The sequence below is a fragment of the Anser cygnoides genome, chromosome W (genome assembly GCF_040182565.1).
Source record: "Anser cygnoides isolate HZ-2024a breed goose chromosome W, Taihu_goose_T2T_genome, whole genome shotgun sequence".
Classification (NCBI taxonomy): Eukaryota; Metazoa; Chordata; class Aves; order Anseriformes; family Anatidae; genus Anser; species Anser cygnoides.
Window position 1 is genome coordinate 7,879,141 of NC_089911.1, and position 13,354 is coordinate 7,892,494.

Below are 13,354 nucleotides of genomic sequence, written 5' to 3' on the forward strand. Positions count from 1 at the left end.
AAGGAAAGAAAAAAAAAAGAAAGAAAAACAAAACCACCCCAGGGGCAAACGCGCCGGGGCAAGGTGCGCGCGGGCGGCGGACCTTGCCCTGCAGAGCCCAGCGCCGCGGGGTGACCATGCTGGGGGTGGTGACGGCGGCGGCGGCCGGGCTGCTGCTGCTGCTGCTGCTGCTGCGGGACCGCTTATTCCCCTTCCTCTGGGCGGACCTGGGCGCCTTCGTGGCCTTGGCGGGGGCTTCGCTGCGGTGTCGCCGCCGCCTGTCCCGCCGGCCCGCCGTCACCCTCCTCGAGGTGTTCCAGGAGCACGCTCGACGCCAACCCCGCCGCCCCCTGCTGCTGTTCCAGGACAAGCGCCACACCTACGGGGACGTGGAGCAGCTCAGCAGCCGCGCCGCCCGCGTCTTCTCCCAGCGCTTGGGCTTGCAGCCGGGCCAGACCGTGGCCGTTTTCCTCCCCAACGAGCCCACCTACGTCTGGACATGGTTGGCGTTGGCCAAGCTGGGCTGCGCCATGGCGTGCCTCAACTACAACGTGCGGGGCCAGGCGCTGCTGCACCTTCGTGCTCGCGCGGTGAGTGGTGCCCCGGAGGGGGTGGTGGTGGTGCCGCTGCTGCTGCGGGCTTCCACCTTCGTGCTCGCCAGCACCGGTGAGTGGTGCCCATGGGAGGGGCATGCATGTCAGTGGTGGATTTGCAAAGATTTGTAAGTGTGTCAGGGGGGGATTTCTGCTGCTGCTGTCTCGCATGGCTTCGTGCAGGGGTTGCAGTGGCTGTGCATGGACTTCGGTGGCCTGCAAGTGTGCCCGCATGCATGTTGGGGGTTTGCATCTGCATGCTGTTGCAATGGTGTGTCGGTGGCTGTGCATGGATTTCAGGCATGTCGGTGGCTGTGCATGGATTTGCAGGCGTGTCGGTGGCTGTGCATGGATTTGGCATGTCGGTGGCTGTGCAGATTTGCATGTCGGTGGCTGTGCATGGATTTGCAGGCGTGTCAGTGGCTGTGCATGGATTTGATTTAGGCGTGTCGGTGGCTGTGCATGGATTTGTGTCAGTGGCTGTGCATGGATTTGCATGCATGTTGCTGGCTGTGCATGGATTTGCAGGCGTGTCAGTGGCTGTGCATGGATTTGCAGGCGTGTCAGTGGCTGTGCATGGATTTGCATGCATGTCAGTGCCTGTGCATGTTTGCATGCATGTCAGCATCTCCTCATGCATTTATGTGCCTGTGCATCAGCGGCTGCGTCAGTGTCCGTGCACGGATTTGCACATGTGCATGTGTCCATGCGTGAATTTGCATGTGCCCCTGTGTGTCTGCATGCATGTCAGTGTCCCTGCATGTATTTACACACCTGTCAGTGTCCATGCGTGGACTTGTGTTTGTGTCAGTGGCTTCGCATGTGCATAGATTTGCACGTGCTGTTGCCCGCACGCGTGTCTGTGCGTGAATTTGCGTGTGCCACTTCTGCACGTGTGACTCTGCGTGCCTGCATGCCTGTCAGTGTCTGCGCGTGCATTTGCACGCCGGTCAGAGCCCCTAGCTGCTCTTGCACGTGTGCCCGTGTTGCTCCACACATCGCGTGCGTGGGTGGCTGCTGTTTGTGGAGGGCGTGGAAGCGTGCAAGAGGTCATTCACACGGGGCCACCTGTTTGCACGCCCAGGCGTGGCCACGGCCGCAGCCCATTGCTCACGCGTGTGCACCCCGGAGCCCCGGTCAGTGTCGTGGGGTGCACTGGCCGTGCCAAGGCTACGGGTTAATTATTGCCAGATCGTTGCCGGGGCCAAAGGTCCTTTTGTTTCCATCGCGAGGACGTTTTTGGGAGCAGGAGGCAGGAAGAAAACACTCGTGTGTACATACCTGGTTGGGGCACCCATCGGGGTGCGCAGGGTGCCCCCTTTGGGGTGCTTTGGGTGCCCTGCTGAGATCCTCGGGGCTCTCATATGGGTCACTCTGGGTGCTGATCCTATTGGGGTGCCCAACTGGGATCCTTGAGGCACCCATCCAGGGTGCCCATCCAATTGAGGGCCTCATTTGGGGTACACCGGGTGCCCTTTTGGGGTGCTTCGGGTGCCCAGTTGGGGTCCTTGTGGTGTTCATTTGGGCTGCTCAGGGTCCCCATTATGATCAAGGTGCCCATTGGGTGCCCACCTGGGATCACTGGGGAGCCCAACCATGATGCCCTGGGTGCCCATATGATCAAGGTGTCCATCTGGGTTCCACTGGGAGCCCACCTGGGATCATTGGGGAACCCATCCATGATGCCCTGGGTGCCCATACGATCAAGGTGTCCATTTGGGGTCCACTGGGAGCCCACCTGGGATCATTGGGGAACCCAACCATGATGCCCTGGGTGCCCATACGATCAAGGTGTCCATTTGGGGTCTGCTGGGAGCCCACCTGGGATCATTGGGGAACCCAACCATGATGCCCTGGGTACCCAACTCATCTAGGTGTCCATTTGGGGTCCAACAGCAGCTCATATGGGATCACTGGGGAACCCAACCACGATGCCCATGTGATTGGGGTGTCCATTTGGGGTCCATCGGGAGCCCACCTGGGGTCATTGGGGAGCCCAACCATGATGCCCTGGCTTGCATCTGACCAGGGCACCCACTTGGGGTACACGGAGCCCCCATCTCAGACTCTTTCGGTTCCCTTCTTGGACGCTCAGAGCACCCCCCCCCCCAATTTGGGAACCTCCTCACCCTGTACCGTGTCCCCTTGTCCCCGCAGAGCTCCAGGACGCCCTGGAGGAGGTGCTGCCAGACCTGCAGCGTGACGGCGTCAAGGTCTTCTACCTGAGCTCCACGTCGCCCACGCCGGGTGTCGAGGCCCTGCTGCCCGCCATCGAGACGGCCTCCGACGAGCCCCTGCCCGGCCACTACCGCGCCGGCATCACCGCCAGCTCCAAGGCCATCTACATCTACACCTCCGGCACCACCGGTGAGGCCACGGAGGGTCTCCTCCTCGGAGAACGGCATCTGGGGGGGCTTGGGTGCTACGGGCGAGGAGCTGGAGGGGTGGGTGATGCCAGGGAGGTTGGTGGGGGTCTTGTGGGTTTTTTTTCTCCAACCCTGGCTGTCCTGAGTCCGCCTGGGCTTGGTTTCTCGTGGCTGTGTCCATGTGAGGGTTGGGTGTCCCCAAGGACGGAGAGCCACCACTGGGACAGGAGTACAGGACCCCCCCTTGGTAGGGTCAGATCCCACCCCAAAACCAACACACCACGACGTTCCTCACGGCTCCTCCCAGCAAGGTCTGAAGGCCTCTAGGGACGGAGACCCAGCACCCCGAGGGAAGGGTCTACGCCCTCCCATCCCACGCGGGCGCCTCCACGGAGGACATTTCCCACCCGCCCTCCCCCCCGCTCCCAACCCCAGGGCTGCCCAAAGCGGCGGTGATCACGGAGCAGAAGCTGATGATGGTGGCCAACCTGGGCCGGATCTGCGGGCTGCGGGCCACCGACCACATCTACACGACGCTGCCGCTCTACCACTCGGCCGGGCTGCTCATCGGGGTGGGAGGGTGCCTCGAGGTCGGTACGTACCCCGCGCCCCACGTGGCCTGGCCACGGGGATGGACGGATGGAGAAATGGGTGGGGGAGAAGCAAGAGGAAAGAGAGAGGGGACGAAAGGGGAGAGGGAGCCGTACGTGGATAGGGGGTGGATGGATGGATGGATGGATGGATGGATGGATGGATGGATGGATGGATGGATGTTTTATGGAGCTGGAGGGACGTTTTATGGAGTTGGGTGGATGCTTTACGGAGTTGGACGGATGTTTTATGGAGCTGGATGGATGGATATGTTGTGGAGGACAGGTGGATGTTTTCCGGAGATGGATGGATTCGCGTAGCTGGATGGATGAGTATTTTATGGAGAAGGATAGCTGGATGTTTTCTAGAGATGGCTGGGCTGATAGAAATGGACAGATGGATTTTAATGGAGATGGATCAGTGGACATCTGTCTTCTGGAGATGGACCGAAGGACGATGGAAAAACGGGTGGAGGGAAGAAAAGGAGAGATATTTACAGTGATAAATGGATTTGTGGGGGGATGGATGGACTGACAGATGACAAAAAAGTGAGGCTGGAGAAGGAAAGAAAGAGGAATGAAGAGAGAACAGGAAAGGAAAGAGGAGGCTATAGATAATGGGTGAACATGGGAATGAATAAAAAAAGACACGAGGATGGATGGATGGATGGATGGATGGATGGATGGATGGATGGATGGATGGATGGATGAAGAAAAAGGCAAAAAAGAGGGAAAAGAGGAGGGGAATCATCACCCCACCATGTCCCCGCAGGAGCCACCTGCGTCCTGCGCGCCAAGTTCTCTGCCTCCCAGTTCTGGGACGACTGCCGCCGCTACAACGTCACCGTCATCCAGTACGTGGGCGAGCTCATGCGCTACCTCTGCAACACGCCCAAGGTGAGGCCTGAAATTCACCCCCCCGGGGGGGGGGACGCGACGCCGCGGGGCGGGTGCTGAGATGGTTCCTCCCTTCGCAGCGCGACAACGACCAGAAGCACGGGGTGCGTTTGGCGGTGGGCAACGGCCTGAGGGCGGAGGTGTGGAAGGAGTTCCTCCAGCGCTTCGGGCCCATCTCCATCTGGGAGTTTTACGGGGCCACCGAGGGCAACGCCGGCTTCATCAACTACACCGGCAAGATCGGGGCCGTGGGAAGAGCGAATGCGTTCCTCAAGGTGAGCCACCAGCGGTGACGATGGCAGGGAACTAACGCAGACCACCTTGGGGATGCCAATGCTGTCCCTCAAGTTGGGTTGACGCAAGAGCAGGAACCCCTTGGTTGCTCTCCTCATAGCGACCAACCTGGAGAAACCAACGCCATCCACCAGGCAGGGTTCATGCAAGGGCGGGATCTTCAAGATCCCCTCTTCACACCCAAAAGGAGTCCCCACCACCTGGTTGGGCAGTATTAACTCAACAGTCCATCAAGGTTGGGTTCATGCAAGAGCGGGATCTTCAAGATCCCCTCTTCACGTCCAAAAGAAGTCCCTTCCACCCTGTTGGCAAACATTTGACTCAACAGCGCTGACTCCGAGGCCATTTTTTGGAGCATCTGTGGCAACGTGGACATCTTTGTAGACCCAAGAGAGGCCACCTGGTCTCACTTTTTGCTCTCCAACCACCAGCACGTCGAGCGAAAGCTGCAAAACTGTTTTTTTTCCGCCCTTTTCCACCAGTTGCAGCTCTCGGTATTCTCCCCCAGACCTTTTCGTTTGAAAGGCAGGGTGGATGAGCTTGGCGAGCGGTTGAATGCATTCGGTTAAATCTTATTTAAATATAAAAGGGGCGATTAGTTCGGACGGAAAACGAGGCTACGCAAGATGTTGGAATTGGGCGCGGTGGGGTCCATGGGTTTTAACGAGCAAATAATGATGGATTGGACCTGGCACTGGAAGCATGTCCTCCCACCCATTTTTTTTTTCCTGCATTTCTCTTCCGCCCACCAATTTCTCCTCCTCTGCCCTCCAGAGTTTCGCTCCCTTTGAGCTGATCAAGTACAACGTGGAGCAGGACGAACCCATACGCGACGAGCGAGGATTCTGCATCCGCGTCCGCCCCGGTAAGAAGAGATGAGCCTTGCGAGGGCCTTTTTGGCAGGGGAGAGACAACGGAGGGTTGAGATACATCAAAGCCAGCTCTTGGTCTTTATCACCATCGTCTTGGTGGCTGGGAGCCACCAGAAAAGCCCCGAGGAGAACAGCAGCATCCCCAAGCAGCCCGTGGGGCACGGAGATGACATTCTCTGGCACCAAGGCACTTTGCTGACTGGCCCCAACCCTCCTCTCCCTCCCCAAAGGTGAGACGGGGCTGCTGGTCATCAAAATCACCAAGAACACCCCCTTCTACGGCTACGCGGGCGATTCCAAGAAGACAGAGAAGAAGATTTTGAGAGACGTCTTGGTCAAAGGTGACGCCTTCTTCAACAGCGGTGACCTCCTCATGATGGACCACGAAAAATTCGTCTACTTCCAGGACCGTGTGGGAGATACTTTCCGGTAACCCTCTCCAACGCGGTCGTTCCCACGTCCACGTGGGCAATGCCATCTCCCGGCCCGAATTCCTCCTCACAGCTCCATCCCTTCGCTTCCGCAGCTGGAAAGGGGAGAACGTGGCCACGACAGAGGTGGAGGCCACTCTGGCCATGGTGAACTTCATCCGGGAGGTCAACGTCTACGGGGTGTCCGTGCCGGGTGAGTACAGGGCGGTGCGGAGGGCGAGTGGGACTAAAATAAGCATCCAGGGACGCTTCAGCCACATGATGTGGGCTACGTTGCTCTGAGTGGCCACCAAAAAGGCTCAAGTAGGACTTGTTGACCCAAAAGAGGAGGCCAGTGTTGTTTTGGGTTCACTACTACTGCTGCAGTGGTCCAAGACGAGTAAAACAGGGCTCTGTTGCCCGAAATAAGCATCCAGTGTTGTTTCGGGCAAGTAACACATCCACATAATGGTCCAAGTGGCCACCAAGGAAGCAAAACCAGGATTTAGTCACCCAAAATAGTGTCTGGCGCTGCCGTGGGCGCACAGCGTGGTTCTGTGAAGGTCTGAGCAGCCTCCACGAAGGTTAAGGGGTGACCCGGTTGTCCAAGCCAAGCGTCCAATGTTGTTTTGGACACGCAACATGCCCCCTAAATTGCCTAAGCAGCTACCACAGAGAGCATAGAAGGGTTTGGTTGCCCAAAAGAAGCATCTGATGTTATTTTGGGCAACTGACGTGCCCCAGTAATGGCCCACGTGGCCACCGGGGACTTGGTTTCCCCAGAGAAGCGCCTGGGGTTTTGGACCACCGCGTATCCTCGTAACGGCCCGATGGTCACAACGAGGGCTGAAATGGGACACACTGACCCAAAATAAGCACCCAGCATCGCTTTGGGCACACAACAGCTCCCCGTAACGGTCCAAGTGGCCACCAAGAAGGGCAAAACAAGACCCGGTTGCTCAAAATAACCCGCCAGCTCTGCTCGCAGGGTGCGAGGGGAAGTGCGGCATGGCGGCCATCCGCCTGAAGCCCGGGATGAGCTTCGAGGGCGAGAACCTCTACGCCTTCACCAGGGAGACGCTGCCCAGCTACGCGGCCCCCCGCTTCGTGCGCATCCAGGTGAGCGGCCCTGGCTTCGGGGGGGGGGCTTCCAGGGGGTGGTTTTCGGCCTCTTGTCTTCCAACGATGGCGCTGGGGCTTCTGGCGGTGGTGCTGATGACGCCGTTGGGGTCACCTCGTGCTGGCGGCGGCGTTGGGGCAGATTTCTGACGACGGTCTCAAGGTCCCCCACTTCCGATGACATCTTTTGGGTCATCCCATTTCCGATGACACCTTCTGGGTCGCCCCGTTTCCAACGGCACCTTCCGGGTCCCCAAGCCGATGGCGACACTGGGGTCACCGCTTCCAGCGTTGTCACCTGGGTCCCCCTGTGCCAACGACTCCCCACGCTGAACGATGACGTCTAGGCCCCCGCTTTCCAACGACGGTGCCGTGCCAGCGACACCCGCTGGCGTCCCCACGGTTCCGACGATGATCACGCCACGCCGGTAACGTCATCCGTCCCCCCCCCCGTTTCTGACGACGCCATCCGTCCCCACAGGAAGCCCTGGAGATCACGGGGACCTTCAAGCAGTGCAAAGGCAACCTCGTCAGGGAAGGCTTTGACCCCGACATCATCAAGGACCCGCTCTTCTTCCGCGACGAGAAGAAGAAATCCTACGTGCCCATGAACGCCGACATCTACGCTGCCATCCAGGAGGCGAAGCTCAACCTGTAGAAGGAGCCTCGCCGCGGCGGGGCTGATGCTTGCCTCGGAGTGACAGGCGAAGCCAATCTGGGGGCTAATCAGGCATTTTTGCTTCCTTCGGGGAAGTTTGTAACAGCACTGGAGCACGACGAGGGCGAGAGGCTGGTTTCGGTTCTTAGCATCGTGCCCGGTGCCTCCGCACGGTGCTGGCTGCGGAAATTAAAGGCTTAGTTCTGATTATCTGGGTCCAGACGGGTGCCTGGATGACGAGGGACGTTTTCTGGGGACCAACCTGCGGGTTTTCCCCTTCAGATCGTGCCCCCAAATCCTCCCCATTGCTGGGAGGGGAACACTTGCTCGGTGCCAGCCTCCTGCTTGCCCAAGGGCTGGCCGTGAAGACAGATCGTGCCCCAAAACGCTCTGTTCTTCCCGCAAATCTGGCGCAAAACTCATTTATTTCTCCCCGACCCGATTTTCTGCCGGATCGAGCACCGAAACCAGCTCAGGAAAGCAGCCCCAAGCTCCCCAAAAACGGGGACCAACGCAACGCACGCCCAACCCCGCTGCTCATCTACGATGGCCTCGCTGAGCCGGTTTAGCTCACCAATCCAGCTGATTTCTCCCCAAAACTGTTTCCCGCCAGATCAGTGAGCAAAACCGACTCGGGCATGCTGTCCTTTACCCCCCCCCCCGGCGTTCCCAGATGCGAGCCGTCGCCTTGATTTTTTTTTCATAGAAAAGGCGAAAACGCTTTGTTTATTTACAAACCTTCCCAGCGGCGCCGCGGCGAGGAAGAGGAGGCGAGCCCTCACTGTCCGCCGTCGGCACCGCCGAGCACCTGCGGCTCCGCGCCCTGCGGCGGGGGCTCCTTGGGGACCCTCCGGCCCTCGGGGGGGGCCCGTCGCTCTCGCTGCAGCTCGCCCACCCGCAGCCGCAGCCTCTGCTCCCGACGTTTGCAAGCCTGGAGCTGCCGCTGGGCTTTGTCCAGGGCGTCCAGGGCGGCTTCGGCGCGGCGCTTCCAGAGCAAGGCGCTGCCCACCTGGTAGCTGTGCTCGCTCTGGATGTACGCCCCGGCCGGCGGCGGGAGCCGCAGCATGTAGAGGGAAGGTGAAACGGGCCGGGGGGGCGCCGGGGGGGCCCCTTCGGGGAGGGCAGGGGTGTCTGTGGCTTCTTCGTCCCCTGTGGCCACCAAAAGGGTGTCCGGGAGGGGACCCCGTGCGCCCGAAGGGCCGGGAAGAGCCGGGACGCCCCCAGGGTCTTCGCCTTCTCGGGGGAAGCAGGAGACGTCGGTGGAGAAGGGGGGGTCCGGTGGGGATGTGGGGGGGTCCTGCCTGTATGGAGAAAAGGGGAGGGGGGGTTAAACTGGGCTGGGGGTGGGGAGATGGTGGCAGTGTCCTGTGTCACCTCCTGGACCGTGTGCCCGCCCTGGGACTCACCTCCACTTCTTGGTGGCCCGGGGGGGCTTTGGGGTGTCGCTGTCGGGCAGGGGGGGCTTCGGCTTGGCGGCCCGGGGGGTTTTGAGGGAGGTCGACTCGAAGACGGTGGGGACGGCCCCTTCCTTCAGGCGGTGGTAGCCGCTGCAGCGGGGGGGGGGGGGGGGGGAGAAAAGAGAGGGGGGTCAGTGCGTGGGGGCCACCCCAAAACCCACAGGGACCCCAAAACCCACAGGGACCCCAAAACCCAAAGGCCCTAGAGGGTCCCAAAACCCTGGGGGGGGGGGGGGTGTACCCCAAAGCCCTGGAGGGGTAAAAAGAGACACCCAAAAATGTTGGAGGGTCTCCCAGAGTGACCCATGAACCCCAGAGGTTTGGGGCGGGGGTCCTAATGGTGCCCCCAAAAATTTAGGAAAGGTTTTGGGAGGGATCTAAAACTCGGGGGGGGGTCCCCCAAAAGCCCTGGGGGTGTCTTTAGAGGGATCCAAAACCCACAAAGTCCCTGGGGGATGGGGGGGGGGGGGCGTAACCCCCACATCCCTGAGACCCCCAAAAGCATCTGGGGGGGGGGAACAGGACCCCAAAATGGGAAACTGAGGCACCGGGGGGGGGGGGGGGGGGGGGGGGGGGGGGGGGTGATGGGTTGGAGCAAACCATTTCCACTCACAACAGGGGGAGGCCTGGAGGAGCCCACTTTAAACCGAAGTGGGGGGGGGGGGGGGATTTGGGGGTGTCCTTAATTACGGGGGGTGCTCCTTAATTACCGGGGCCCACTCTCGGCGGGAGGAGCGGCTTAATTAAGTGCCTCGTTAGCTACCTGAAGCCGACTATCTCGAAGCAGCTCTTCTCGAAGTGCTGGGAGCAGAAGTAGATGTACTTGGAGGCCGGGTCCCAGCGGCCCTCCCCGCTCGCGTCCCGCCGCCGGCTGTTCTCCAGCCACAGCGCCCGCCGCGGGTTGTCCTTCTTGGGCAGCCTGGGGGGGGTGGGGGGCAAAAAAAAAGGGGGGGTCACGTCAGGTTTCGCGGCCGAAATCCCCCCCAAAATATTGTTTTTTGAGAGGTTGGGGGGACGGCTCCCCCCCGGCAGCCACAAATGGAACGGGCCAGGGAGGGTTTGCTAATGGGGAGAGGGCTGAACCATTCCTAAATTGGGGGGGGACACATAACTGGGTCAAGCCATTGCTAAGGGGGGGGGGGGAGCAGATTCGTGGGGCAAACCATTGCTAAAGGCAGGAAGGGGGAACACCTGGGCCAAACCACTGCTAAGGGAGGGGGGGAAATACTTGGGCCAAGCTATTGCTAAAAGGGGGGGGGGGGGTGTGAACACCTGGACCAAACCATTGCTAAAAGGGGGGGGGGGGGCTGGGCCAAACCATTGGGGGGGGGGGGGGGAGAGCACCTGGGCCAAACCCCTGCTAAGGGAGGGGGGAAAAAATACCAGGGCCAAACCATTCCTAAAAGGGGGAGGAAGGGGGGAACACCTGGGCCAAACCACTGCTAAAAGGGGGGCACCTCGGCCAAACCATTGCTAAAGAAGGGGGGGGGGGTGAACACCTGGGCCAAACCAATGCCAAAAAGGGGGGGGAAACCTGGGCCAAACCACTGCTAAGGTGGGGGGGAATATCTGGGCCAAACCACTGCTAAAAGATAAAGGAGGGAAACAAATGGCCCAAAACCATTGCTAAAAGGACCTGGGGGGGGGGGAAGGGAACACCTGGGGCAAACCATTGCTGTTAAAAAAAGGGGGGGCTAAAAAGGGGGGGGAGAGGGAACACCCGGGCCAAACCATTGCTAAAAAGGGGGGGGGGAGAGGGAACACCCGGGCCAAACCATTGCTAAAGGAGAGGGGTACACCTGGGCCAAACAATCACTGGGGGTGGGGGTGGGGGGGGTTACACCTGGACTAAACCACTGCGAGAGGATTAAACCAAGAGCAAAAAGGTGAAAAGACACCAAAAAAAAAAACCGCCACAGAGGGAGAAACGGGGAGAGCCCCCTCAGCAAGGCCATTTGGGGGTCAACAAGGGGTCCCCACGGGGATGCCGCCCCCCGAGGAGGTGTGGGGGCACCCACCGGTGGAAGGAGATGCCTCGGTTGCGGGTCTCCCGGGTGTCGCGGGTGCAGCAGCCGGCAGCAGAGCAGTGACGGGGCATCTGGGGAGGGGGGGAGCGAGATGGGTCTCCCATGGGAAGCCCCCCCAAAACCGCCTGCCCCTCCATGCACCTCCAGGTACAGCCAAGACTCCCAAGCGCCCCCCCTCAGCACACCCCAGACACTTTGGTGCCCCCCCCCAAACCCCTGTGTCCCCCTTCAGAGCCCCCCCCCCTAAATCCACGCTCCCCCCCTGTTGGCCCCAGATACCCCCCCACACCCCAGAGCCCTGCATAACCCCTTGGAGCTCCCACAGCCCCCCCAGCGCCCCCCCACGAGCAGTCCCAAACCCCCAGCGCCCCCTCCAGGGTCCCTCCATCCACACTGGAGCCCCCCACAGCCCCCAGTGCCCCCCCAACAGCTCCCTCAGAGCCCCAAATGCTCCCTCCGGGGTCCCTCCACCCCCCAGATCCCCCCCCCCCCCCAGGTGCCCCCCCCGAGCAGTCCCAAACTCTCAGCGCCCCCTCCAGGGTCCCTCCGTCCCCCCCCAAGGTGCCCCCCAGAGCTTCCAGTGCCCCCCCCCCGAACAGACACAACCCCCCAATGTCCACTCCAGGGTGCCTCCATGCACCCCAGAACCCCCCCAGCCCCCCCCAGCCCCCCCAAGAGCCGCCTCAGAGCCACAAATGCCCCCTCCAGGGTCCCACCACACACCCAGGTGCCCCCCCCAGCCCCCAGTGCCCCCCCACGAGCAGTCCCAAACCCCCAGCGCCCCCTCCAAGGTCCCTCCACCCCCCTAGGTGCCCCCCCCAACCCCCAGTGCCCCCCCAGGAGCTTCCTTAAAGCCCCAAGCGCCCCCCTCGAGCTCCCCCAGACCCCCCCCCCGAAACACCCCGGCCCCCCAACTGCCCCCATAGCCCCCCCCCCCATGTGCCCCCTACCCAACCCTACGGGACACCCCCCCCCATAAAGAAGGCACCGGGGGGGGGGGGGCGAGGGGGTGAGGGAGGGGGCGATGACGTCACGGGGCAAGGGGCAGCCCGTTGCTAAGGGCCGCGGTTGCTAAGGGGGGGGGGGGGCGCGGAAGGGGCGGGCCGGGGGCCACCGGCGGAGCCCCCCCAGCCTCGGGGTCGGTGCCCCCCCAGCCTCGGGGGGGCGGTGGGCGGGGCTGGGGGCGGGGCTTGGTGCCGGGGCCGGTGCCGGGCCCGGCCGCGGCCTCACCTCGGCGCTCCCATCCCGCCGCCTCCTCCTCCGCCGCCGCCTCCTCCTCCTCCTCCTCCTCCTCCCCCCCCCCCCGCCCCAACCTCTCGCGAGACTCCCGGGGTCTCGCCGGCGCCCCGGCCCCGCCCCCTCTCCCTCCTCATTGGCCGCGCCGCGCCGCCCTCCGGCGCGCGCTCCCTCATTTGCATGCCGCGCCGTGATTGGCTGCCGCGCGCCCTCGTTAGCATAGCAAGCCCCGCCCCTCCGCGCGTGGCCGTTTCAAGGCCCCCCCCCCCCCCCCCCCCTTGGGGCTGTTTCAAGGCTCCCCGGGCGCTTTTGCGGGGGGGGGGGGTCAGGAACCCCCCCCCCCCCAAAAAAAAAAGGGGTTTCGGGGGGTTTTGAGCCCCCCAGGTTGAGGCTGAGGGGGGTTTCCAGCCCCCCCCCCCCAAAAAAAAGGGGTTTCGGGGGGTTTTGAGCCCCCCAGGTTGAGGCTGAGGGGGGTTTCCAGCCCCCCCCCCCCAAAAAAAAAGGGGTTTCGGGGGGGTTTTGAGCCCCCCAGGTTGAGGCTGAGGGGGGTTTCCAGCCCCCCCCAAAAAAAAAAAAAAGGTTTTGGGGTGTTTTAAGGCCCCTCCCACTCTGGGTGTTGAAAGGGAACTGGGGGGGGGGGGCACAAACTGGGATACGGGGGGGAGCTCAGGGTGCCCCCCAGCAAGGTTCGGGGAGGGGGGGGGGCGTTTCAAGTCCCCCCCCCCCCTTAAAAAAATGTGGTTTGGGGTCTTACCCCAAAAAGGACTCCGGGTGGATTTCGAACCCCTTTAATGTGTCACCACGCTCCGCCCCATAAGCCCCCGCCTCCATTAAGCCCCACCCCCATTAAGCCCCC

The 13,354-nt window shown here is 61.9% G+C and overlaps 2 protein-coding genes across 2 annotated transcripts; one reads left to right on the forward strand and one right to left on the reverse strand.

Annotated features, from left to right (window-relative positions):
• The first annotated feature begins 2 nt into the window (after positions 1 to 2).
• LOC106049619 (long-chain fatty acid transport protein 2-like) lies at positions 3 to 7,988 on the forward strand. The gene is made up of 10 exons (XM_066987263.1): positions 3 to 645; positions 2,730 to 2,939; positions 3,374 to 3,532; positions 4,301 to 4,425; positions 4,506 to 4,700; positions 5,494 to 5,584; positions 5,822 to 6,020; positions 6,118 to 6,215; positions 6,990 to 7,120; positions 7,602 to 7,988. The coding sequence occupies exons 1-10, from the start codon at positions 117 to 119 to the stop codon at positions 7,776 to 7,778; spliced, it is 1,914 nt and encodes a 637-aa protein (XP_066843364.1). The 5' UTR covers positions 3 to 116; the 3' UTR covers positions 7,779 to 7,988.
• A 497-nt stretch (positions 7,989 to 8,485) lies between these two features.
• On the reverse strand, positions 8,486 to 12,566 carry LOC125181370 (THAP domain-containing protein 7). The gene is made up of 5 exons (XM_066987299.1): positions 12,493 to 12,566; positions 11,254 to 11,333; positions 9,999 to 10,154; positions 9,185 to 9,325; positions 8,486 to 9,079 (listed from the first exon to the last, which is right to left on the reverse strand). Exons 2-5 carry the CDS (start codon positions 11,331 to 11,333, stop codon positions 8,557 to 8,559), a joined length of 900 nt encoding a protein of 299 aa, XP_066843400.1. The 5' UTR covers positions 12,493 to 12,566; the 3' UTR covers positions 8,486 to 8,556.
• Between the last annotated feature and the right edge of the window lie 788 nt (positions 12,567 to 13,354).